The following is a 26,381-nucleotide window of genomic DNA, read 5'->3' on the forward strand; positions in this document are numbered from 1 at the left end:
AGGTTTCAGTGGTGGGGATGTGGCCTTGTGTTATTGGTTAATTGACCCATGTCAAGCACACCCTGAGATACTACGAGAAATGAGGCACATACTACATATGTAGAATGTTTCCGATAATTATTTGAAGTATTGGGGATCATACCGACCTCGGGAACAGTCAGCTTTGGTACTAGCCCTTGGACCTAGGTAGGTACATATGTATGTATCTATGGATGTACCTAGGTATGCACTGCGATACTTCCCGAGGTCCAGTGGGGGTTGTCTTCAGCCGCACTTTATTTAATTATCTATATAAGTATATCTATAATATATAGTAGGTGGTATAGAATATGAACTAGGTCTATCTCGTATAATTGAAAAAGAAGAGAGAGCCGTTTAAGATGACACAGGGAAGACACGCGAGAAGTGGCGGATACCTCCAGTGAATCACAATGTGCTCATGTCAATGTCATTCTTTTTTTCTCCATAGATATCCAGTGTGGAAATTTATTTTACTTCTAAGCAACTGAATCCTTTGAAGCAACGTGAATGGTAAAAAAATAACCCCATATACAATCCAATCATGACTACAATGACAGAAGCCGTTCATCAAAGTCGGAAACCGATGAAGTTAGTATTTGTTCCGTGAGCAGATGTCCGTCTGTATTGACACTAAAGAAAATAAGATCTCGCAGCATTGCCCTACTAAGCGTTTTCGGGGTCATCGGTGGTACACTGCTGATGTTCCGCTTCCTAGCCCCCCAGCCAGGCGCAATTATCACGAAAGAAGAGGTAGCGGCGTACCGGGGGGGCGACTCTGATCAAACAGATCAGGGCGAAATATATGGACACACTGCCCGACCTCCCCGAAAGGGATATCAAGTGCCCAGAGGAAGCGCTTAAGGTCCAATTCTCTCTAAGAGCATGAACCATACCTGGAAATATAGCAGTGAAATCATATTGAACAATTATTACTCTGCTTGGCATCCATCCGTGAAGATTTTTCCACGTCGCTTTGGTTATACTCTGTTTTATATCTTCTATCATTCAATAGAAAGGTAGTATATGGGCACTGAAAGGCCATTCTTAACAATTGATCCCCTTAGGATGGCGAAGACGGCGTACCTAAATTAGACAAAACTATCTTACGGCACCACTAGCTCGAGCTGCTTTTGGGCAGTGAATTGCATCGGAAGTTTGAAATATGAAGATGCCGTGTGCTCATTCATGTGTGTGCTAATGCACATTGAAATTTGAAGCCGTTACGTACCCCGAATGAGATGGTATCTGGTATCCGCAAAACAAAAGCCAACGCGCCAGGCCAAACCCAGATATTCAGGAAGCAAGGGAAAAAAAATAACCACCCGAAAGTAAAAAAAACCCACCCATTCAAGTTACAGGGATCTTTTTACACGGTGTTGCCACCGAAAGGTAGAATGCAATGAACAGTTATGCAGACGGCATGGTATCACCACCGGGTCCATCTCCTTTAGATGGGCTTCCACCACTACCAGCCCGGCTTCCGGGTGAATTGATGCTTTGCTTCTTGGAGTCTTTCTTGTCACGTTTCTTTTTCTCACGTGTAGCCCCCCGGGACTCATCGGGTCGGCTTGGGCTGCGACTAGACTCGCTGCGGCGGAGATCTTTGAATTCTTTGATCACCTCGCGGAATCCTTCTTCAATGTTGTTCATGCGAGCCAGAACTAACTTGCTGAGCATGTCTTGGGTTTGGGTTGGGGCTTCACGGCGAAGAGCGGCTGGGACAAACCCTAGTTGGGTCTGGAAACTAGACGGAAGGGCACCGGCGAAGCCACCCGCCACGGCCTTGTTGTCGCCTAGGTCAGATCCCAGATCATAGAGAAGGGATGGGCGAGATCGTGTCCCTGTGGGCCGATCAGATAGGTAGACACTGTCCACCTCGGGAACGGACATATGATTTAGTCCAATCGGGGGATTCCGAGAACGAGACACGTCTAGAATGTGACGCTTTACGGTACCCTGGTCTACTGAGGTAGAGACGACAGGGGGTGAGTCTTCATCAGATGAATCGGTATCTGACCGTGGTGGTGTGGTCCGGCCTTCCGTCTCTTCATTTGGAGATCCAACAGGATTGTACAGCATAGTGACCCCAGAGGTATTCCGTGTATGTCTGACACGACGTGTAGGGCTGTTGCGACGCGAGATAATTCTTGCCGTAGATGGACGAGAGCTGTAGAATTTCGGCGAGGGCTTCTCTGTGCCTCCAACAAAGTCAGATGTCTTACCAGTGGACCCTTGGGCTGAGTGCTTGTCATCATTTGAGTCACCGTCGTTGCTGGTAAGTTCATCATCTCCCTCCATGTCTGTATGATGAGAGAGTTGTCGTTTCTGAGTGGGTGAGACAGAGGGTCTCGTGCGCCGAGGCCGGATGACTGGGCTTGCAGTGCAGCTTGTTCGGTCCTCGGGATTGGAAGCAACTGATCGTGTCGTTTCCGTGACATTCCGAGGTTGGTTGGCCAATCTAGCCCGGAATGGAAATTTGGGTCGTTGCAGATGCACCCCACGATGGTCCACGACCAGTGAATCCCTATCATCGGGTCCATTAGCTGGTCCAGAGCCAATCTCCTGCATCCAGTCTTTGATGACGTTATTAGTCTGGCGTTCATGCACAGTGCTCGGTGGCGCTCGGATTTGATCGTCACTGTATGGGCGTCGAAACACTTCCTCCAACGCTCGATCCTTCTGGAATGTTGCCACAGAGGGCTCTCGCCTAAAAACCGATGCTCTAGTGCTGAAACCACGGAATCGATTGGGCTGAACTGGAGTTTCATTCTGCGAGGTAGGTTCAATTAGATCCATCGGCTGAACGACTCGAGAACTGAGGATTGTCTTCTCATAAAGGCAAATTGTGAACAGTATGGGTAGGTGGGTTATCTTTATAATTGTCCGGTTGAGCCGAATGAATTCCCGGAATGGCATCATGTATCGGAATGGTGTCACTAGCCAGGCAATGACGTTTGTCGGCGCCACATAGGAGAATAAAGCATCCGACTTGACCATCGAGATAGTATTGACAGCGAACAGGAACTGATGCTCTTGATTTGCGTTCTGGACGATTCTCATGAAGGAATTGGTCAGAACCGTGATCAAGATAGTGACGACGACAAAATGACAGATGAATAGGAAGACAGTTAGGATTGTTTTCCCTAAAAAGTTGTATTCATCCCACATTGCCCATGCGGTTGGCGTAAATCCCATCAGCATTTGGAACAAACCATAAGCCACCACTTTGGGTGATTTGTTATCTCCAAAGTTTAAGAAAGCGACAAAAAATCCAGAGCAAGAAATGACGATGAGTACGAAGACGGCAATGAGATCTGATGCCATTATTCGGAAAGCAATGAGTAGTTGGGAGAAGTAGCGATAATGATCCAATATGGAAAACAACCTCGGAAATAGCAAAGGAGCTGTGGCCGTAAGAACATCGAACTGAAATGAATTAGCACATACTGCAGACGAAAGAAACTTTGTAAAGATAGAAAACTCACAGCTTGGTCGGCGATGAATTGACTTCTAGGGTAGGTCAGGAATGTACCGTATATCCTCAAGCAATAGTATGCGAAGAGCAATAGCAGAATCCCGACGTCGAACAGATTCCAAAAGCTCATCAGATAAAGACTAAAGCCTTGCTCATTGAACCCAACAACTTCATCGAGCATGAATCCGGCACTCCAAAACCAAAATACAACTTCAAGGGATGTGATCCTGCGGCTGCGCTGTTCTAGGACAGCCAGGAATAGTCCCAACAGTACTGCAAATGATATGGTGGAGAGAAACTGTCGATATCGCGGCACTCTCAGCCGCGATAATTTGAACAAAGATGCGTCCCGAGGGTTGTAGATTGTCACTGATCGCCGAAATGCCCCGTTGGAGTCGGTTTCAATGTTCCCATTGGTGTCCATTGTTGCCCCATAATCCAGGTTTCTACCTTGGTTCGTGTGCACGGGACGATGAAGATTGTCGGCGGCAGAGTGGAAGACAACCGTTCCCGCCCAAATAGCCTCCAATTGTTGTACCACGACAGGATGGGCCAAGAACCGCTTGGCCTGCGAGCGGATAGCGACCTCCAAGCATGAGACACGTGCAGCAACCACCCGTTTTCGCTGGGGCCCAGTGGATTGATCTTGGCCCTGGAGTGGATAGAACTCGTAGGACAGCGCATCGATCAATTCTCGGGTCGAGTATTCCCGCAATAGTTTTATGGCTAACAGTTCACTGACCATTGCGCGTGTTTGATTTGCCCCGCTGTTACCTGGAATTAGGTGTATTTCTCTCTCGAATTGCAGACAGTTGGCCATCAATGCATAGAGGGTCGCGCGCGAAAAGTGGGCCGACATGATCTTCTGTAGGATTGGCTTTATCAGGAACTGGGAGACCTGCGGCGAGCGTAACTGGTCCCATGTTAGGGTAGTTTCGCAACGGGAGACGATCGAGGGACGAATGGCGTGGGTGATGTTGTAAACAGGTAGCGCATCTAATCAGGGTAAGTCAATTGTCCACAGTATACATCGTAACCTAGGGATCTCTTCGCACCCAAATGCGACGCAGAGAATATAGGCAGTAGAGGTGTAGACTCGATTGGCCCGTCCTCTTCCTCTTCCTCCCAGTCCTGGTTTATATCCTCTTCATCGATTTCCTGGAGTTCTGGCGCATCATCACTGCTTTCATCGGCTCGGGGGACGCGTCGTGGATTGTTCGCGCGAAACCACGGGGATGGGGTCGAGAATGGGGACTGCTCGGTCTGCGAGCGCTGGTGTTTTGGACGAAGTAGCGAGGCGAACATGGTGCCCGAGGAATTTTCTTAAGATTTAAATCGGCATAACCGGGGTGATTTGGGGGGGGGGGAGGTTGTATGATGTTAGAGCATTGCGGAGTCAAACGCGGAAGACGCGATAAAGATCGAAGAAAGAGGGAATAAATGAAAAATATCAGAAAAGCCAAAGAGCAAGAAGTTTTGAAGCGGGATTAATTTAGTCCAGAAGATAGCATGTGTAGTACTTTTTTAGTGGAAAATCTACGAAGTAAGCTCCCACCATGTTCACCCCCCACGTCATCGTACTGATACTGATTAGTCCCTTGTTAAGGTTATCTATTTAGATTAGGTATATGTGTGTACCTATGTATATATTTCAGGCTATATATTCTTTAGGTATTTACTTTGTCATTATATCTACCTTGGCAACCTCAATTCAGCTTCAAGGGATGTTATATTTTGTCCATGGATCTTGTTATGTATCTCAACAACACTATGCAGAGGAGGTTTGCATACATAATGCACAGATAACTCCAGGGCTTTGGAACGAGATTCGATAGGTCAGAAGGATTCGCCACATGTGCGACATATAAGGGATAAATGAGATGAGACGAATCTTAAAAAAAGTATGTGGTCTCTAAATGTCTTATAGCCTTATTACCTATGGAGTACTCCCGTGTATATCTCTATTCTACAGAGTATTACTCGGTATATAGTATATAAATATATATATATATATCCCTGTGAACTGCCCTAATATATATTATCGGCGGGGCTAGCCCTGGCTGCCCGTGCTGACCGTTCTGCGTCATATGCAGTAGCGCCTGCATATAGAGGAAATTTAATTTTTTTTTTGTTTTTACATCCTTTGTAGACGATAAAAATTATAAACTCGGATGAACTCATCAATTGACTGTATATGATAGTATAATGGTCTATAATAAGGCACACAAGGCACGTAAGGCACATAAGGAAGAATAGCCACGGAAAATCTCTGCGGTGAAACCGATTGACCGAAAACAGGAATAAGTGGGTCCAGAAAAAGCTTTTTGCATGAAAATATTTTCTGCCCAAGAACTCTCGCTTTTCCTCTCTTCCTCCTCCACAGCTGGTTGCAGCAAGCAATTTCTTTTCTTTCCTTATTTTTTTTATTTTATATCTATACTCCTTTCTGCGGTCTTTTCTTCCAAGCCAAACACACAAAAATTCGCAGATGAACTAGAGTTATCTGCTCGCACTAGATCGTCCTCGAGAGGACTTGTTCCCTCACATCTCCAATTCCGATGTCTCAGCCTGCCAATTCCCTCGAGCAGCCAGTTCTGCCTACCAGTCCACACCTAGGTGGTGCAGTTGGTTACCCAGAAACCCTGCCCAACATGGCTTCTGTCAATGGAGTGGTCAAGCCGGCCTGCATCCCAGTCCGGGGTGGCTCAGACCGGTTGGCTACCCTCGAACTCGCAGATGGCACTGTCTACCAGGGTTACAACTTTGGTGCCGAGAAGAGCGTCTCGGGTGAATTGGTCTTCCAGACTGGTATGGTCGGTTATCCCGAGTCCATCACCGATCCCTCATACCGCGGCCAGATCCTGGTCGTCACTTTCCCGCTCGTGGGTAACTACGGTGTCCCTTCGCATGACGAGATGTGTGAGCTCCTGAAGGACTTGCCCAAGCACTTCGAGTCCAGTCAGATTCACATTTCGGCCCTGGTGGTGGCATCCTACGCCGGTGAGGACTACTCGCACTATCTGGCCAAGTCCTCCCTTGGCGATTGGCTCAAGTCCGAGGGCATTCCGGCTATGCACGGTGTCGACACTCGTGCTTTGACCAAGCGCCTTCGCGAGACCGGTAGCATGCTGGGTCGTATGCTGCTGCAAAAATCTACCTCCAGCCCTGATGTTGCCGGTGCCGCTGGTGCCGACTGGAGGGCACACTTTGAGGAGACTGAATGGGTGGACCCCAACAAAAAGAACCTCGTTGCTGAGGGTGAGTGATCTACCAATCTGATGCAGTGCGCAAACGAGATCTTAGTTTCTGACTTGTTTTTTTCTCTTTCTTAGTCTCAATTCGCGAACCTCGCTTATTCACACCTCCCGCCGATGTCGCCCTCAAACACCCATCGGGCCGTGGAGTCCGCGTCCTCTGCTTGGATGTCGGTATGAAGTATAACCAGCTGCGTTGCTTGCTTGCCCGCGGTGTGGAGGTCCTGGTCGTGCCATGGGACTACGATTTCCCTACCCTTGCTGGAAAGGATTTCGATGGTCTGTTCGTATCGAACGGCCCCGGTGATCCCGCGACACTGACCGTTACCACTAAGAACCTGGCCAAGATGTTCGAGGATGCCCGCACTCCCGTATTTGGTATCTGTCTGGGTCACCAGCTGATTGCTCGTGCCGTTGGCGCTCAGACTACCAAGATGAAGTTTGGTAACCGGGGTCACAACATCCCTTGCACAAGTATGCTCTCCGGCAAGTGTCACATCACTTCTCAGAACCATGGTTACGCTGTGGATGCCAGCAGTCTTCAGAACGGATGGGAAGAGCTGTTTGTCAACGCCAATGACGGCAGTAACGAGGGTATTCGTCACACCGGCCGCCCCTTCTTCAGTGTTCAATTCCACCCCGAGAGCACACCCGGTCCCCGAGATACCGAGTACCTGTTTGATGTGTTCATCAACACCATCCAGTCTACCCTTGCCTCCCCCGAGGCCCTCAACCTTCCCGTCTCTTTCCCCGGTGGCACCAAGGCCGATAATATCCTGGCTGCCCCCAGAGTCTCGGTCAAGAAGGTTCTGGTCCTTGGTTCCGGTGGTCTCAGCATCGGCCAGGCTGGAGAGTTCGATTACTCTGGCAGTCAAGCCATCAAGGCTTTGAAGGAGGAGGGTATCTACACCATTTTGATCAACCCCAACATTGCCACCATTCAGACTTCTAAGGGTCTGGCTGACAAGGTTTACTTCCTGCCTGTCAACGCCGACTTCGTCCGCAAGGTCATCAAGCATGAGCGTCCTGATGCCATCTACGTCACTTTCGGTGGCCAGACTGCCCTTTCGGTCGGTATCCAGCTCAAGGATGAGTTTGAAGGGCTCGGCGTCAAGGTTCTCGGTACCCCTATTGATACTATCATTACTACCGAGGATCGTGAGCTCTTCGCTCGCAGCATGGATTCCATCAACGAGAAGTGCGCCAAGTCTGCTTCTGCTTCCACCATCGAGGAGTCTCTGCGTGTCGTTGAGGACATCGGTTTCCCCGTCATTGTTCGGGCTGCTTACGCTCTTGGTGGTCTAGGCAGTGGCTTTGCAGAGAACATGGATCAGCTGAAGGAGCTTTGCACCAAGGCTCTGGCTGTCAGCCCCCAGGTTCTGATTGAGCGCAGTATGAAGGGCTGGAAGGAAATTGAGTACGAGGTTGTTCGTGATGCCCAGGACAACTGTATCACTGTCTGCAACATGGAGAACTTCGACCCCCTTGGTATCCACACTGGTGACTCCATTGTCGTGGCTCCTTCACAGACCCTCTCCGATGAGGACTACAATATGCTACGAACCACCGCAGTCAATGTCATTCGTCACCTCGGCGTTGTTGGTGAATGTAACATTCAGTATGCCCTTAACCCCTTCTCAAAGGAGTATTGCATCATTGAGGTCAACGCTCGTCTGTCTCGATCCTCCGCCCTGGCCTCTAAGGCCACCGGATACCCTCTTGCCTTTATTGCTGCCAAGTTGGGTCTTGGTATCCCCCTGAACGAGATTAAGAACTCGGTGACCCAGTCCACTTGCGCCTGCTTCGAACCCTCTCTTGACTACTGCGTGGTCAAGATCCCTCGTTGGGATCTGAAGAAGTTCACTCGCGTGTCTACTCAACTGGGTTCTTCGATGAAGAGTGTCGGTGAAGTTATGAGCATTGGCCGGACCTTCGAGGAAGCTATCCAGAAGGCTATTCGCATGGTTGATTTCCACAATCTGGGTTTCAACGAGTCCGATGCTCTTATGTCTATTAAGGGCGAGCTACAGACTCCCTCGGACCAGCGTCTGTTTGCCATTGCTAATGCTATGGCTGCCGGTTACACTGTTGATGATATCTGGAAGCTCACCAACATTGACAAGTGGTTCCTTAGCCGTCTTAAGGGCCTCAGCGACTTCGGCAAGTCTATGTCCACCTTTAATGCTACTTCCGTGCCTATGTCTATGGTTCGCCAGGCCAAGCAGCTCGGTTTCTGCGATCGCCAGCTTGCCAACTTCTTGGACTCCAACGAGCTCGCTGTGCGCCGTATGCGTGTTGAGGCTGGCATCACCCCTATTGTCAAGCAGATTGATACCGTTGCCGCTGAGTTCCCAGCTTTCACCAACTACCTCTACCTTACCTACAATGCTTCCCAGCATGATCTGTCTTTCGACGATCACGGTACTATGGTTCTGGGCTCGGGTGTCTACCGTATCGGTTCCTCGGTCGAATTTGATTGGTGTTCCGTGCGTACTATCCGTACGCTCCGCGAGCAGGGTCACAAGACTATTATGGTCAACTACAACCCGGAGACTGTTAGTACTGATTACGATGAGGCTGATCGCCTTTACTTCGAGAATATCAACCTGGAGACTGTTCTGGATATCTACCAACTGGAGAATTCCAGCGGTGTGATCATGTCTATGGGTGGTCAGACCCCTAACAACATCGCTCTGCCTCTCCACCGCCTCAATGTTAACATCTTGGGTACATCTCCCGAGATGATTGATGGTGCTGAGAACCGCTACAAGTTCTCTCGCATGTTGGATCGTATCGAGGTTGACCAGCCCGCTTGGAAGGAGCTGACTAGCATTGACGAAGCCCGCGGTTTCTGCGAGAAGGTCGGCTACCCCGTGCTGGTCCGTCCCTCATACGTGCTCTCTGGTGCTGCCATGAACACTGTCTATTCTGAGCACGATCTGGCCAGCTACTTGAATCAGGCCGTCGATGTCTCGCGTGAGCATCCTGTTGTTATCACCAAGTACATCGAAAACGCCAAGGAAATTGAGATGGACGCTGTTGCCCGTAACGGTGTTATGGTTGGCCACTTCATCTCCGAGCACGTTGAAAACGCTGGTGTCCACTCTGGCGACGCTACTCTGATTTTGCCTCCCCAGGATCTGAGCCCAGAGACCGTCCGTCGCATCGAGGAGGCTACCCGGAAGATCGGCAATGCCCTGAACGTTACTGGTCCTTACAACATTCAGTTCATTGCCAAAGATAACGACATCAAGGTCATTGAGTGCAATGTTCGTGCCTCGCGGTCTTTCCCCTTCGTGTCCAAGGTCATGGGTGTCGACTTGATCGAGATGGCCACCAAGGCCATGATTGGAATTCCATTCCAGGAGTACCCCCCTGTGGCAGTCCCCAAGGACTATGTCGGTGTCAAGGTCCCCCAGTTCTCGTTCTCGCGTCTTTCCGGTGCCGACCCCGTCCTGGGTGTCGAGATGGCCTCCACTGGCGAGGTCGCCTCGTTCGGTCGTGACAAGTACGAGGCCTACCTAAAGGCTCTCTTGTCCACTGGGTTCCGTCTTCCCCGCCGCAATATTCTTTTCTCCATTGGTGCCTACAAGGAGAAGCTTGAGATGCTGCCCTCGATCAAGAAGCTCCACGATCTCGATTACAACCTGTTCGCCACTGCTGGTACCGCTGATTTCCTCAAGGAGAACGGTGTACCTGTCAAGTACCTTGAGCATCTTCCGGACCACGAGGAGGAGGACATGAAGTCTGAGTACTCTCTCACTCAGCACTTGTCCAACAACCTCATCGATCTGTACATCAACTTGCCGTCCAACAACCGTTTCCGTCGCCCGGCCAACTACATGTCTAAGGGTTACCGTACTCGTCGTATGGCTGTTGACTACCAGACTCCTCTGGTCACCAACGTCAAGAATGCGAAGATCCTGATTGAGGCTATTGCTCGCCACTTCCCTCTGAACATTATCCCCGCCGACTACCAGACTAGCCACCGCACCGTGGTCCTCCCCGGTCTGATCAACATTGCTGCATTCGTCCCGAATCTTGTTTCCGCTGGTTCCAACGATTTCGAAACCATTTCCAAGGCTTCGATTGCAGGCGGTTTCAGTATGATCCGTGTAATGCCAGTCGGCGTTGATAGCTCGGTCACCGAATCCCGTGATCTGAAGATTGTCCAGCAGAACGCCCACGGCAAGTCGCTCTGTGACTTCAACATCTCTGTTGCTGCCACCGCTACCAACTCGGACCAGATCATCCAGATGGCTGGTGAGGTTGGCTCTCTCTTCGTCCCCTTCAACCACCTGTCGGGCAATATCAACAAGGTGGCCACTGTCACCAACCACTTCAGCTCTTGGCCCTCGAGCAAGCCTCTGATCACTGATGCCAAGAGCACTGATCTTGCCTCGATTCTGTTGTTGGCCAGCCTTCACAGCCGTAACATTCATGTCATGAGTGTTACCTCCAAAGAGGATATCAGCCTTATTGCTCTGAGTAAAGAGAAGGGCCTGAAGGTGACTTGCGATGTTTCTATCTTCTGCCTATTCCTCTCCCGCGAGGATTTCCCGGCTTGCACCTCCTTGCCCACCGCCGAGGACCAGAAAGCTCTATGGGACCACATGAGCACCATCGATGTCTTCTCCATTGGCAGCATTCCCTTCCAGCTCGCTGGCAAGGAAGCCACACCCGAGTCCGGTATTGCTGAGTCTATCCCTCTGCTGTTCACTGCTGTCTCGGAGGGCCGCCTGACCATTGAGGACATCACCGCTCGTCTCTGCGACAATCCCAAGAAGATCTTTGAGCTGCACGACCAGGTCGACAGCTCGCTCGAGGTCGAGGTCGACCGTCCCTATGTTTTCCAGAACCCTCAGGCCTGGTCTCCGTTCAACGGCAAGACGATGCGTGGCTCCGTCCAGCGTGTTGTTTTCCAGGGCAAGACCTCCTGCCTCGATGGTGAGATCACCAAGGATGCCATCAAGGGTGCCGACATGTCCAGTCACCGCATCATCATCCCCACCTCGCCTGTGCAGAAGCCCATGACTCCCATGGTTCGTCCGGAGAGTTCCCTCGATAGACATGTGTCTGTCTCTGGCACTCCTGGTCGCCGCCTCCGGGCTCTGGACAACGCTGTACCGGCCATCGGCGAACTTGGTCCTCCCCTCTACGTCGCCTCCTCGCAGCTCTCCCCCTCGCTGGCCGACATGCTCTCCCGTTCTCCTTTCCGTGGAAAGCACATCCTGTCTGTGAACCAGTTCTCTCGCGCCGATCTGCACCTGCTGTTCACTGTCGCCCAGGAGATGCGTCTTGGTGTGCAGCGCCACGGTGTTCTTGACCTCCTGAAGGGCCGTGTCCTGACCACCCTCTTCTACGAGCCCTCCACCCGCACCTCGGCCTCATTCGATGCCGCCATGCAGCGCCTTGGTGGACGTACTATCGCTATCGCCACTGAGCACTCTTCTACCCAAAAGGGTGAGTCCCTTCAGGACACCATCCGCACTCTGGGATGCTACGGCGATGCTGTTGTCCTACGTCACCCCGAAGCGAGCAGCACCGAGATCGCGGCCAAATACTCTCAGGTCCCCGTCATCAACGGTGGCAACGGTGCCCTTGAGCATCCCACTCAGGCCTTCCTGGATTTGTTCACCATCCGCGAGGAGCTAGGCACTGTCACCGGCTTGACCATCACCTTCACTGGTGACCTCAAGTACGGCCGCCCGGTGCACTCCCTCATCAAGCTGCTCCAGTTCTACGATGTCCGCATCCAGCTTGTTGCCCCCAAGGCCCTCGCTCTCCCCGAGGAGATCCGCAAGCTGATTGTTGCTTCCGGCCAGTTGGTCGTCGAGTCTGAGGAGTTGACTCCTGAGATTGTTGCCAGCTCTGACATTCTGTACTCCACCCGTGTGCAGAAGGAGCGCTTCACTGACCTCTCCGAGTACGAGCGCCTCAAGAACACCTTCGTTATTGACAACGCCTTGCTCAAGCACGCTAAGAGCCACATGGTGGTCATGCACCCTCTTCCTCGCAACGCCGAGATTTCTGAGGAAGTCGACTTCGACCAGCGGGCTGCTTACTTCCGCCAGGTATGTTTTGAATTTCCCCTGCTTTCTTAGAACAATATACTAACTACAAATTCCAGATGCGCTACGGCCTCTACTGCCGCATGGCTCTCCTTGCTCTTATCTTGGCTCCATGATTATAAAACTCTTTTGCCATTATATTTATTTGGGAAAGGGAAATCCAAAAGCGCCCTGGATTCACGCGAGACATGTTTTTCCTTTTTGTTTGAAAAGTTTTGTTTTTGATACTCCGTAAGCATCGTGAATAAATCACGAGCTGTATAGATTAGATGAATCTCCGTTTCATTTGACGGTCCCGTTCAGTGTGTATATCTATATTTCTATGTATATTATGTGTGATGTGTGTTTTATGTGTTATGTGTTATGTGTGTGTGTTGTGTGTTTTGCGTGTTTTCCATTTTTGGGGTCATTTGGGGATATTTTGGGGTCATTGGGGTCACTCTGGGTTTTTTGGGTCATTTTGGGTCATTTTGGGTTATTTTGGAGGGGTTTTCTCTTTCTTGGCATTATCTGGGGCTTGGCACTTGGGGGCTTTTTGCATCTTATATACTTCGTACGGAGTATACTCTGACATTACGATTCATTAATTCATTAATTCATCTGAGAACTTCTTTTCACGTTTGAAATATCCAACGAGGATCCTTGTCTCCTTGGAATTCTTCCACATCACCCACATCTCCCATCAACGGGCTCAGTCCCTGGACTTCCCTAAGACGCTTCTTTTCAGTATTTTCCCGTCGGAGAAACTCCCATAGGATCCCAACTACTAGAATGTTGGCAACTAGATATCCCAAAGCAAACCCATGACCTAGGAAGTACCGTGGGCTGCTCTTAGTGCGGTATAACTGTGTTCCAAGGACGGCACCCAGATTGCCAATTGAGATCTGCATGGCGTTGGCAATGCAACGTTTGGTCTGGCCAGACACGTTATTGGCAGGCCAAGACAGCACAATGGCCACAGCTGGGTAAATCCCTGCCGCAGCGAAGATGGTTCCGACATAAGACACACCAGCACGGTGCTGTGATAGCAGCAGAATGTATCCGACGCATCCAATGGCAGATGATCCCATGATAAATGGAGCGCGACTCCTAGTCTTCTCAGAAGCAATCGCAACCCCAATAGTCATGAAGAACGCCACTGCGTACGGAGGCACGGAAAGCAGCTGGGCTTTTGCAGCTGAGTATCCGAGTTCTTTGATGATGGTTGGAAGGAAGAGCGATAAAGTATACAATGGCAAGGACATTGTGTGGAACCCAAGTCCATATAACCAGACTTTGGGATCTTTGAATGCATCCAGTACTGCTGACCAGGAAAATTCCTCGTCCCGAGTGGCATCGCTGTCATTCTTCAGACGCAATTGGACGAACTCCCGTTCCTCTTTTGATAGAAATTCAGCTGTTGATGGGTAGTTGTACACCCAGAAATACGCAACGATTGAAACGGCAATGGTCAACAGCCCTTCCTAATTGATTGTAAGGTTGTGTGGTCTACCAAGATGACATACTTGGGACCTACTAGAATGAAGATCCACCTCCAACCATTCAAGTTTCCCACTCCTTTCATATGAGAAATTGCCTAAAGCCCCGTCAGCTTTTGCTTGTCTATTGGGAGAAAAAAAAACCAACCCAAGCCAAGATGCCACCAAAGGCTCCTGCCAGCGATGCAGCACTGAAAAACAGAGCCACGCGATAATGCTGCTCGTTCCGCTTATACCACATCGACAGGTAAAAAACCACACCAGGGAACAAGCCGCTCTCTGCAACGCCCAAGAAGAATCTTGAAGACAAATATCCAGAGTAATTCTGTACCACTCCTAGGAGAGTAGCGACTACTCCCCAGACAAGAGTGAGAGTTGGAAGCCACATTCTCGGGGTGGTTTTCCTCAAGATGATCTGAATGCAGCTGTTTAGTATATAATCACTTAGACAGGGTATTTATATCAGCAGGCATCGCTCACATTGCAAGGAATCTCAAAAAGAACATAGCCGATAAAGTATAGAGTCAGACCTGTAAGATATTGGTCTCCCGCTATATCTCTCCCAATTAGCCCTCGCCAATTGGATGAAGACACACAAAACGTACACATGTTAATGTCCGTTGTCATTCCTTCTAGACGGGCATTTCCCACGTTGCTGCGATCCAAAAAGGAGAGTAAATAGAGTAACGTGAGGGGTGGCAAAAGACGATAGTCCAATTTCCGCAACAAGGCCTTCTCGTTGATTTCATTAATACTTGAAGAACCACTGGTATCGCTCTCGCCAGTGCGTACATCGTGTTTTTCTGAAGTAGCCATGCTGATTTAGAGAGGAATCAGTCTTGAATTAAGGCTATTGTACATGAAAAGAGGGGGGGGAATAGAGCGAAATATAATACTCGTAGCACACCATCCATTATCCCCCACCATAAAACATATTCCCTAGAGATAGCGAATAGGATCAGCGATGTAGATAAATTAAGTAGGGAATGAGCAATATTGGGGTTGAAATGACGAGACTGGATTTCACGCGAAGATCGACAAGCGGCATAAATACATTACTTTGCCACGAAATTGGCCATCTAGGTATGATGATTCTCTAGCTTATTAGCGTAATTAGATGTAAACTGATATTTAAAAGGATATCTAAAAGAACATATGGAATACGCATTTTTATACATATTTTAGCCTCTCTAAGGTCATCTTGAACTAACTGGATATTTAGATAAAAGTACTTTATACTGTTAGAAAATACTTCAAAGGAGAGTCGCTACCCATAAGTATAGGATGGACTATATGGTCTAGTCTATGTTCAATTTACAGTATTTCTCTCACACTGTATGTTCGTTAATTGACACAGGCATCTCTTACCATTCATCTATCAGTCTCATGCCTTATTCGGCCAGTACTTTTGTACAATGATTTTCTTGTTGACCTTGCCCATGGCATTGCGCTCGATCCCATCCACAACTTTTAGAATGGTTGGGATCTTATAAGGAGCCATCTCGTTCTTGAGCTCAGCGCGTAGGGTAGGAAGATCGAGCGGTGTAATCTATCTCATTGTTAGTCATACAAAGACTGTCCCCACTGTATGGGGACATGAAAACTTACCCCTTCTCGGAACTTGACAATTGCAGCAACTCGTTGGCCCCATTCTTGATCGGCCAATCCGACCACTGCAACTTCTTGAATTGCATGAATAGCCAGCATCTTGCGCTCAACTTCCAATGCCGAAACCTTGTATCCACCGGATTTGATCAGGTCGACAGAAGCACGGCCTTGGATGAAGTATGCACCGTTTGAATCGCGTTTGGCAACATCGCCGGTCTTGAACCATCCATCCGCTGTGAATTCCGAGGCTGTCGCTTCTGGTTTCCGCCAGTACTCGCAGAAGACATTCCCACCCTTGATCTCGATCATGCCGTCTTCATCTACTTCATCCACAATCCGACCAGTTTCTTTTTCGGTCAGTCGGACCTCAACGCCAGGCAGCGGCCACCCCACACTGCCATCGATTCGCTTTTGAATCTCCAGGCCACAACTAAGCGCCATGCCGATCTCGGTCATTCCATACCGCTCCAGCAGAACCTGGCCAGTAATTTCGGCGAATTTTTCTTTGATGGGGGTGGGAAGGGCCGCCGATCCACTGACGACCAGACGTAAAGCACGAGCTCCAGCCCGTGCAGCATCTTCTTGTTCTGTACCGCGGATATGAGCATCGAAGTAGTCATTCAGACGGGAGTAAATGGTTGGTACAGCCATGAACAAGGTCGAGGAGCCATGGTCCTGCCACCGCTCCCATATCACCTTCGGATCAAACTTCGGATGCATTTCTACCGTGGTACCGCTCAGAAAACTAGCAGCCAGGCCATTAATGATACCGTGGACGTGATGGAGCGGCAGCACGTGAACAAGACAGTCTGAGGGAGAGTACTCCCAGGCTTTGGCTAGACAGCTTGCTTGGAAAGTGATATTCTCGTGTGTCGTCACGCAGCCCTTGGGGTTTGATGTGGTTCCAGAAGTATAGATCATCAGGGCGCGGCGAGTGAGCGCAAATGGTGGGGAGAAAGAAGGCAAGGTTGGGGCATCATTTCGAGAGAATGGCTCCAGCCCCATGAATGGTGTATTGGCGGCGCATCCTTCGCGCAGCGACGGTGCGATCTTCTCGAAATGTGGGTGCACAATAATCAATGAGGGGTCCGAATCGCCGATGGTGTATAACAATTCCTTCACTGGGTGACTTGTGCCTAGTGAATGTCAGCATTAAATACAAGAGGTTTTGCAATGCTCGCTCTTTATCGTTTTCACCTACAAAGTGGAACGCAGACACCTCCCGCTGCCCACACGGCCCATTGCGTAGCAACGTAGTCATATCCATTCGGAACCAAGAAGGCAATGCGTCGTTCTTCCAAATCCCCTGCCAATCCCAATTGCTCAATTATGCGCTTTCTTAATGCTGCTGCATCAGCCAGCAATTGAACGAATGTGAAGGATTGTTGTTTGGTGGTGTCAATGACGGCGATCTTCCCGGGGTTCTGTGCATGCTGCTCCGCTGCAGCAAAGAGGGGCAGTGAAGGGATCGGCATATTTGACTTGGTTTGACCCTTTGACACTTTGACTCTCAAGATAAATCATATAATGTAGGCATATGAACCTGGAGGGGTAAAGGTGAAGAATTTCGGGAACATAAGATTCCCCTGTATTTAGCCGATTGCGGAGAAAACGCCCATGTCCACTTGTGGAGTATCAGAAAATACGAAAATACGAAAATAGAGATTATGTCCGGAGTGTGTAGTGTATAGTTAATACTAAAATACTACATGAATAGTATTAAAATCTATCTATATATATATATATCGATTACTGATAAGAGAGAAGAGAGAAGCCAACCTCCCAGCCCCCCTTAGAAAGAATCTGTGTCTATACTCCGTACAAATAAATAGTTGTGACAGCCTGCTAAATACGGCATATATACTCAACACTTCATATATTCACTAAAAGAAAGATAGCAATTAGATCCAAGTGAATTTTAAGTGATATTGTCTTATTTATATCTATAATTAAGATAATTAAGACGAATCATTGAATCAAACAAAAAGAACGTAGTGCTTAAATGAGCCTATTGCTCTGGTTGATATCAGCATTCTCCCATATAGTCTTCTTTCCGCCCTTCAAAGCTAGGTCAAGCATGGCTCTAGCTAAATTATCCAACCTTACCGATGGCCCAAGACTAAACACAAGACTCCGTAGGCTCATATCTTGCGCTAACACCATAGCTGGCCGCATGATATGAGCCTTGAAACCAGGATCATTGGCAATTTCCAAAAGTTCATTCTCGACTTGACCCTAATACTGGTCAGTGAAATTTCGATGGCTCCAGCAGAGGGATAATACCCGAATGTGCCGATATTTCTGCATAAACCAGAGCGACTTAGTCTGATCTCTCTCGGCGGCACCACCGCTACAATATATGAACCGGAATGGTTTCTGGCACGTCTCCCGAAAGACTTGCGCTGCTGCAAGAGTATAGTCTAGGCATACTCGTCGAGCGGTATCATTATTAGGCATATGAGCCTTGCCCAGTGTCCTATAGCATAGAAGATAAGTTAATATTGCTATATGTAGAGCCTTGGCAGTGTATTCATACCAGATACATGCCTCGGCATCTCGAATCTCATCCTGGATTGAGTCAGGGTACGTCATGAAATCCTCGATTAATGCGACTTTGAGCTTTTCATGTGCTGGTAGGTCTCGCCGGCTGAGCGCCACGATCGAGGTGATGGCAGGATGTGCAAGACATTGGGATAAGACTTCGCGGCCGATGAAGCCTGTTGAACCTGCGAGGATGACCTTCATTCATACGATAATGGTTTCAAGTTGACGGAGTGACACGCGAAAAAGAAAAGGGTTGATGGGGCGGCCGGGGATAGCATTTTATCTCCGTCTGTCTCTGTTTTGGCGTAAGATTACTCCGTATACGAGGACAACATAATTATTTGTTCTGCCCAAACATAAGACGTCTTGTTAGATGCAACGGCCATTCATAGGCGATAATCATACTGGATTCCAATTCAAGCTCGCTAATTGGACATCAAATATATCACAATAAATCAACTACAACACAGTCGCCGGGGATGGCGCTGGTACCAGCTCGCCCGGTTGAACGGTACGTGGTCCGTCAAACGATCCTTCACCATTCTCTTCCAGTCCACGAGCGACTAAGTCTGTGAAATCCACACCCACTTCCACCAAGAGAGCGACATGATCGTGCACAATATCGAGGCATTTCTGCCAAACCAATGTGCCACGCTGCACGCTGCTAAGCTGGCGGCTGAGCAGGGCATTGAACCCATCGAGGTGATGTTTAGCCCAGCGAATGCAAGAGCTGCTCATTACGCTAGGGAAGCATTGTTGATAAATACCAATAGTGTTCTTGATCAGGGTAAAATAGACATAGGAGATCTGGAAAATGTAAAGAGGTAGATCACCTTCGAAGATACAGGCCCTAGGAAATCAAGTCAGCATGCAAACATAAGCTTGTGTCATAGAGGACGAAGAACATACCGGATGCGTTGGCCGATCACGTCTGAACGTGCCTTCAGGTAAGTCTCACGCGCTTGATCTTCAAACCCTAACCGAGTTAACCAGGTAACATGAGTCTTGGTAGCCGCCGGGAATGAGTGTTTGTCGACCAGTGCCCGCGAGAGAATGCCAGCAAGTCGAGTCGCTCGTCCGTCGACCTTGAAATTGATGACGTCTTGCGCAATAGTATTGCCCTTAAGACCCTTAGCCAATTTCCGTAGTCGCTCGATGCTGAACACAGATGCCTCGAATCGCTGAAGCGCGATATCAATATCAAGCTCGTCCACCTGCCCTTCAACCCAACGGAGGTTTTGTTGTTTCCCATCCACGTCAATGCGCAGATCAGATTTATCTCTTGGGGTATCAGAGGGGTCGAAAGCCTCTGGCTTCTTCGGGGTGGGAAAGGTGCCGACCGGCCAGATATCCATATGCTTCCAAGGGCTTGCTGGCCGCTTCGGTCTCCGAGCGCATGGTTCGACGCAGATCTTCGACTGTTTTGCGGAAAGTTGCCAGAAGTTCCTGTTTCGCAGAAACTTCGTCATGGCGATATGTAAAGGGTTTAGACCCCACGCGGATGCTGATCGATCTCCCAATGCCCCGATCCAAAGCCTCTTCGCGCGCTTGTCCCGTTCCCAGATTGGCCCCCAGATCAATCATATCAATATCGTTAAGAAGCCAGCAATCTTCTGCCACCAGCCTCGTTGGAACAGGTCCTCGGTGGTTGGGATGACTTTGGTCGACCCGCTTACGCTTTTTCGCAGCCACGAGCAGGTAATCATTCAACAACACAATGTGAACGGGCCGTCTTGGTTTCCATGTGGCTGAGTCCAGCTCAACCCAGTTACCAGTTTCTAGGACAATGTGCCGTCCTGGTGCAGCTGGAAGCCACTTTTGCGACCCTTCCACTGTTTTCCACAACGTTTGTAGCTGTACGCTCCACATGCTCTCGAGGTTGGCGACCGAGCTGCGATTCGTATTGCGCTTGGGGAAAGAGTCCTCCATTGGGGACATGGGATTAGGTGAATTTCCTACGCTTGTTTGTCCGAGCGCCGTTGTCAGTTCCGCCATAAGGGTACGGAGGGTCCGCATTTCATCCTTGAGCTTCTCCGCCTCTTTACTGATCTTGATGAATTGGGTGCGATTCTGATAGACATTTTGCTGAAGATCGGTGGATGTTCGGTTCTTGACTTTGCGTAGGCTTTCTTGGTACTTTTGGATATCTTCCTCGGATGCATTGGCGAGAAGATTGGCCACATCTAACATCGGAAACTCCTGGTTAGCTCTAGCAAACAATACAGTGGCGGGCTAGGGAGCTCTAACATCGATCAACTGGAAGGCCGGGGTCTCTTAGAGCATTGAGGTCGACTTTCGGTGCAGGTGAGTTCGGGTCCGATGGTGATGGTTGTCTAGGAATAGCTGCCGGTGCTAATCCGCGCCCCCCGGGTACCTGAGTTGGAAGTGCCGGAACAGGAGGAGCATCGCCGTCAAATTCAGGTGCGGTATTGAATCGAGTCGAGTATCGCCGTTTCACCAAATCCGAGGTCGCATCGTTCTGGGGTGCCCGTTCACGTGTGGGGATTGCGGATGGGCCTGACTCGGGAGACCTAGTATTGGGAGGTAGAGGACTGGAGATGGGCTTGGGGGCGCTAATCTGAGGGCGCTGTCGACGAGACTTGCTCCTTAGAGTCAATCCTCGACCTTCCATGATGATTTCACTTGGCAATGCAGCAATAATCAAGGAACGGAAACGTCTCGGGAGGTCAAGGGGATGACGCTGCGGATATGCTTATATAATCCATAATAGACTCCGGCCCCGGGACCTCTGCCCTGGTGGACATCCTTGAAACATTTTTATCACCCCAACCACCCTCAACCACTACTGCCTCTCTAAGTCCTCCTACGCTACTAGACTGGGACAAATCCGATACTTCTAATTTGATCTCATCCCACATTTTCATCATGGCTTTCCGAAACACTGCCATCGTCGCCGGCACAATTCTGACGGGAGTTCTCGGTATGTAGCATTCGTCTCGCCGCGTTCTTCAATTTTTAACCCGTTGTAACAGCCTACGCCGTTTATTTCGATCACAAGCGTCAAAGCGATCCTAACTTCCGCAAGTCTTTGAAGAAGAACAACAAGAAGGTCGAACAAACCGCGAAACAGGAGGCAGAGGCCGGCGCCGCAGCCAGGATCGCAGATCTCAAGAATGCGCTCGAACAAGTGAAGAGGAACGGTGAACTTCCAACAGATCTCGAAGAGAAAGAGAGCTTCTTTATGAGCCAAGTCGCATTGGGCGAATCTCTTTGTGCTTCCGAAGGTAAATCGAATCCACTGTCTCGTCTTAACTCGATTCCAAAGGACGAGATCGATATATCTGCTACACACTGCAACCAAGAATAAACAGGTCGCTAATTACATCTCCAGGCTCCCAAGTCGAAGCAGCAATTGCCTTTTGGAAAGCATTGAAGGTCTACCCCCAGCCTCAGGTAAGTACAAGCCATTGTCGATGTCACTTATTTCATCATCTTTTTCATCATTCTAAATGCTATAATTACTCAGGATTTGATCGGAATTTACGATAAGACCGTCCCCAAGGAAACTCTCGAAATTCTCGCCGAACTTATCGCACTTGATGGTGGTCAATCTGCCGGGCCCAAGACTGGCACTGACGATAACATCGAATAGAGAGGATTGGACCTGACCTAACCTCTCAACAACTTGTATTTTAGACAGATGGAATTCTCAAATTTGTATCACATAATTTATATCGCGGAGAACTACCTAGGAATGTTGCCCAAGGGCTGTGGGGGAGGAGGAAAACAAAAAGAGTGTGGATGGGGGGAGGCTGCCATGTAAGTTGGAGGGATGGTGGCTTTTGCCAAATATTCCGATTAAATGGAACAGAAGAGATACCACCAATCTAACGATACCTCTTTCTATTTGGATTCTTTCCTTTATGAGGTATATACATATTTTTATCCTCTATATAGGAAGACCTCTATAGGCTGGACCATCGTTAGAAGAACCCATCTATCAACTTATCTTTTTCAAGGTTCTTTCGGGATCAAGGCTTGCAGATACAGAGTATAGCTACCTCCGCTGTGCTACGGTATGGTACAATCTATTGCCAAGGCATGCCTTGGTTCCAAGACTTTTTGAGTTAGATGAAGTTCAGGTCTATATGTCAGATTCATTCCAGTCTATAGGGAATGGTGATAGAGGGAGATATATATATGTTTAAACCCACTAATATACTATTAGAGAGTAAGTAGTAAGAGGTTACACATATAACCTTTGGAAGTATGAAGTGAATACTACATGTAGGAAGTTCCGAATTGGGCAGGTGGCTGTTTGACACCTGAAAAACAAGACCACTACGGAGTACTCCGTACTATGTGTTGTACTTGTCTCCGGAGCCCTAACCACAATAATATCACCAACTTTCTAATAACTGTAGAGGCTTTTGAGATTCATGTTGCCTATACCCCTGAATGTATCCCGTAACCTTTCAACACAGCCCAAATAGCCCAGATAGCCCAGATGTGGCGTCCAAGCAATCGTTATTGAAGGGTATCTTGGCCTTGGGGTGGAATTTCTTGGCCGAACTTGGCCCGGGAGGGAGTTTTGTGGGAGGAAAAGGGAGGGAAAGAAAAGAAAAGAGAAAAGAGACTCTTATCTTTCACTCTTTTTTTCTTCTTCTATAAATGTAATTTAACCTAGTATACGGAGTACGGGCTTTTGATTGCCCTACTACCTAGAGTAGTACTATATACGGAGTAGCAATATAGTGTGAAAACCCAAATGTGAAACCTCCAAGCCTCCAAACATCCCCCTATTATTTGTTCAGAGAACTGTTCTCCACTAAATTGAGATCAATTCTTACCATTAATATTATTTTAAGAATATATAACTCATTTTAAGACCATTTTAAGGCCTTTAAATCCTTTAAATCCTTTGATTCCCTTTCTTTCCTTTCTTTGGTTTCAAAGTCGTTCCTTAATAATTCGCGCTGTTGCGCTGTCACTCGTTTCACTTCGTTCACTTCTTACCCCCTCTATATTTTGCTGATTTTACATACCCTCACAATGATCGTATGTGTTGTTGTATTTCCTTCTATTATATCTATTATACCCCCCATAAGCTGACCTTTTTAGTCTTACACTCGTCTCTTCGCATCTGTGTGTGCGCTCGCCAGCACTGCGGCCGCTTTGAACCCAATCGAAGTCAGCGGCAAGGACTTTGTTGACTCGAAGACCAAAGATCGTTTCCAAATTATCGGTGTTGAGTAAGACTTTCATTGCCCCCCAGGGCTCTTTTGCCCCGCAATTATATTCAGTGGCTGATCCCCTCAATTAGTTACCAGCCTGGTGGATCGTCCGGCTTCACCACGAAGCTAGACCCTTTGAGCGATGCAGATGTCTGCCTGCGCGATGCTGCCCTCATGCAGCGCCTGGGTGTAGGTTCATATCTTATATTCTTTATCGTACAGCAACTTATTTCCATAGATCAACACCATCCGTGTCTACAACCTGGAACCCTCTCTCAATCACGACGAGTGCGCCTCGATCTTCAACGCCGCTGGTATCTACATGATTCTTGATGTCAGTAACCCTCTGGCAGGTGGTTATCTGGACCGTAGTGCCCCCTGGACCACCTACAGCGCCATCTACTACAAGCAGGTGTTCGGTGTTATCGAGGGTTTCAAGAACTACGACAACCTCCTGGGCTTCTTCGCTGGAAATGAGGTCATTAACGAGGATGCCACTTACATGGCTCCCAGGTACATGCGTGCCGTTGTTCGTGATATGAAGGATTACATCGCCAAGAACTCCAAGCGCGCCATTCCTGTTGGATACTCCGCTGCCGATATCCGTGACATCTTGATGGACACTGTTCACTACTTCGAGTGTGATCTCAAGAACTCGACCTCTTCCCGCGCCGACTTCTTCGGCCTCAACTCCTACTCTTGGTGCGGTGACGCCTCCTACAAGTCCAGTGGCTTCAATGTCCTAACTGAGGACTTCGCCAACGCTACTATCCCTGTTTTCTTCTCCGAGTACGGCTGTAACGATGTCAAGCCCCGTATCTTCACCGAGGTGCAGGCCATCTACGGCGAGGAGATGACCCAGGCTTTCTCCGGCGGTCTCGTTTACGAGTGGACCCAAGAGGATAATGAGTACGGCCTGGTCAAGGTAAACAACTCCAACACCGTGACCACTCTTATCGACTATGAGAACTTCCAGAAACAGCTCAGCAAGCTAGACATTGACCGCATCATGTCAAGCAATGCTTCGCAGACCAATGTTGAGGCTGAGGAGTGCAGTGTCTCACGAATCACTCACAAGTCCTTCTACAATGCCTGGGATCTGCCCGAGGTTCCTTCCAAGGTCTCTGACTACATTAAGAACGGTCTGCCCGATGCCCCCTCTGGCAAGTTGGTATCTGTCTCTGCCACCACTATCCCCCAGAAGGTGTATGACTCCACCGGCAAGGAGATTACCGGTATCAAGTTGGAGGTGAAGAGCGGTGCCAACACCCCCTCTTCTTCCGGATCGAGCACCTCCGGTTCTTCCTCCGGTTCTTCCTCCGGTTCTTCCTCCAGCTCCGGCACTTCGACCCCCACCAATGCCGCCTCTCTCAATGGCGCTCCCTCACTTGCCCTTGGTGGTGCAGGAGGCTTCTTCATGCTGCTTGCATCCCTTCTGTAATTGTCTTGATAGCTTTTGAGAATTGCATTATTGGGGTCCAGAGTTGGCATTGAGATGACAAAAAAGGCTGATATCGAGTCTTGGTGATCTATTCCCTGCATGGGTTACTCCTTTCTTCTTTGCCCTGCTTTCTTGTGATTTAGTTAATTTGCACATGATTCCTCTGGAACAATTCACGCACTTGGTTCTTCTTTTTGTGTTTTCAAGCGTCCAGCATCAAACTATCATATTTATATTGGGAAGGAGTTGCATATGTAGTGACCAAAATGCATCGTGGCAAGAAATCCCTTTACTTTCTGCTAGTGTATTTGTCACTAATATTATTATTTCTTCCTGTGTTATAAGTATCACATCTTGGAAGAACGATCGTCATATATTTTAGTGCTAATAGCCTTCCCCTGATCGACGCCTTTAGGCCTAATCCTCAAGACCTGCTTTAGACTCTTGGGAATCTCAACTATCGGGATAATTCCATATTGAAGCTTCCTAGGGCCCATTCCCACACAATTTATTTGAGATTTATATTTTGGTATACAACATATTGTTTTTTTCACCAAATGATATTTATACCATTTTATTGTTGATACTTTTGGATAGTAAGGGGGGATAACACCAGGGGGATAAAAGTCAACGAGCACATTGAGAAGTTTGAAGACATCAAGATGCATTCCCTCGCTTCCGTAAAGTCCATTTGTCGTGACGCCAGTGGCCCTATCAACGAGAACACTGTCTATCTTCGTATCGTACAAAAGATTCTCTGGAATAAGGGTGAAGCCTCAGACCCTGTGTCTCGATCTAGTGAAACCATCCAACTTACTCCTCCGGAGCTCAAAGCCTAACAAACCCTTACGGAAAGAAGATTCCCAAACGCACACAAGCGCTTAGCATGGCAGCAAGGAAGGTAGGAGACATCGGGGTCAGTTCTAGGATGATAGATCACCTGGATAGTTTTCGAAAGGGTAGAGGGCTTCGCTCTTGGGGGACGAGAACGGGGCTGATATATTCTGGGAACTGTCGCAAGATACCCAAACGACCATTCGCAGAGTGCTCCTCGAAGAATTGAAGTAAATTCCTTCGAGAGCTCTAGAGGAATGATGCTGATACATGACAGTGTCGCTGCAAGAATCGGAGTACTGCCCGCCGACCTAGACCAACACAGTGCAATATGGAACGAGAAGCAACTATGGATGTCGTATTTTCAGATAATTCGGACTTGGGCCTAGCCTTGGAATGTTTCCTAGTCGTTTCGTAGGCTTCCGAGGCCCCGAGTTCTTTAAAGCAAAATTTCCGATTG

The 26,381-nt window shown here is 48.7% G+C and overlaps 7 protein-coding genes across 7 annotated transcripts; 3 read left to right on the forward strand and 4 right to left on the reverse strand.

Annotated features, from left to right (window-relative positions):
* Window positions 1-1,428: 1,428 nt before the first annotated feature.
* Window positions 1,429-4,801, reverse strand: N7479_005064 (ion transporter; the record flags this gene model as incomplete). Its single annotated transcript, XM_057252761.1, has 3 exons — window positions 1,429-3,447; window positions 3,507-4,492; window positions 4,552-4,801. 3 exons carry the CDS (start codon window positions 4,799-4,801, stop codon window positions 1,429-1,431), a joined length of 3,255 nt encoding a protein of 1,084 aa, XP_057112086.1.
* Window positions 4,802-6,054: 1,253 nt separating this feature from the next.
* On the forward strand, window positions 6,055-12,937 carry N7479_005065 (bifunctional carbamoylphosphate synthetase/aspartate transcarbamylase; the record flags this gene model as incomplete). Its single annotated transcript, XM_057252762.1, has 3 exons — window positions 6,055-6,754; window positions 6,829-12,824; window positions 12,881-12,937. The coding sequence occupies 3 exons, from the start codon at window positions 6,055-6,057 to the stop codon at window positions 12,935-12,937; spliced, it is 6,753 nt and encodes a 2,250-aa protein (XP_057112087.1).
* Window positions 12,938-13,435: 498 nt separating this feature from the next.
* Window positions 13,436-17,382, reverse strand: N7479_005066 (uncharacterized protein; the record flags this gene model as incomplete). The annotated part of the gene is made up of 8 exons (XM_057252763.1): window positions 13,436-14,284; window positions 14,338-14,397; window positions 14,448-14,714; window positions 14,780-14,829; window positions 14,905-15,116; window positions 15,706-15,848; window positions 15,908-17,043; window positions 17,109-17,382. The coding sequence occupies 8 exons, from the start codon at window positions 17,380-17,382 to the stop codon at window positions 13,436-13,438; spliced, it is 2,991 nt and encodes a 996-aa protein (XP_057112088.1).
* Window positions 17,383-17,905: 523 nt separating this feature from the next.
* N7479_005067 (putative nucleoside-diphosphate-sugar epimerase) lies at window positions 17,906-18,652 on the reverse strand (the record flags this gene model as incomplete). Its single annotated transcript, XM_057252764.1, has 3 exons — window positions 17,906-18,142; window positions 18,191-18,383; window positions 18,444-18,652. 3 exons carry the CDS (start codon window positions 18,650-18,652, stop codon window positions 17,906-17,908), a joined length of 639 nt encoding a protein of 212 aa, XP_057112089.1.
* Window positions 18,653-18,910: 258 nt separating this feature from the next.
* On the reverse strand, window positions 18,911-21,092 carry N7479_005068 (exocyst subunit EXO84; the record flags this gene model as incomplete). Its single annotated transcript, XM_057252765.1, has 4 exons — window positions 18,911-19,301; window positions 19,361-19,897; window positions 19,944-20,634; window positions 20,699-21,092. Coding segments are annotated over 4 exons (2,013 nt in total), but the record flags the coding sequence as incomplete, so codon positions are not given.
* Window positions 21,093-21,337: 245 nt separating this feature from the next.
* N7479_005069 (TOM complex receptor protein TOM20) lies at window positions 21,338-22,064 on the forward strand (the record flags this gene model as incomplete). The annotated part of the gene is made up of 4 exons (XM_057252766.1): window positions 21,338-21,392; window positions 21,445-21,696; window positions 21,804-21,865; window positions 21,939-22,064. The coding sequence occupies 4 exons, from the start codon at window positions 21,338-21,340 to the stop codon at window positions 22,062-22,064; spliced, it is 495 nt and encodes a 164-aa protein (XP_057112091.1).
* Window positions 22,065-23,464: 1,400 nt separating this feature from the next.
* gel2 (1,3-beta-glucanosyltransferase gel2) lies at window positions 23,465-25,087 on the forward strand (the record flags this gene model as incomplete). Its single annotated transcript, XM_057252767.1, has 4 exons — window positions 23,465-23,470; window positions 23,534-23,664; window positions 23,736-23,835; window positions 23,885-25,087. 4 exons carry the CDS (start codon window positions 23,465-23,467, stop codon window positions 25,085-25,087), a joined length of 1,440 nt encoding a protein of 479 aa, XP_057112092.1.
* Window positions 25,088-26,381: the final 1,294 nt, after the last annotated feature.

This window comes from Penicillium vulpinum (genome assembly GCF_028829585.1).
Source record: "Penicillium vulpinum strain IBT 29486 chromosome Unknown utg000002l_segment0_segment0, whole genome shotgun sequence".
Classification (NCBI taxonomy): Eukaryota; Fungi; Ascomycota; class Eurotiomycetes; order Eurotiales; family Aspergillaceae; genus Penicillium; species Penicillium vulpinum.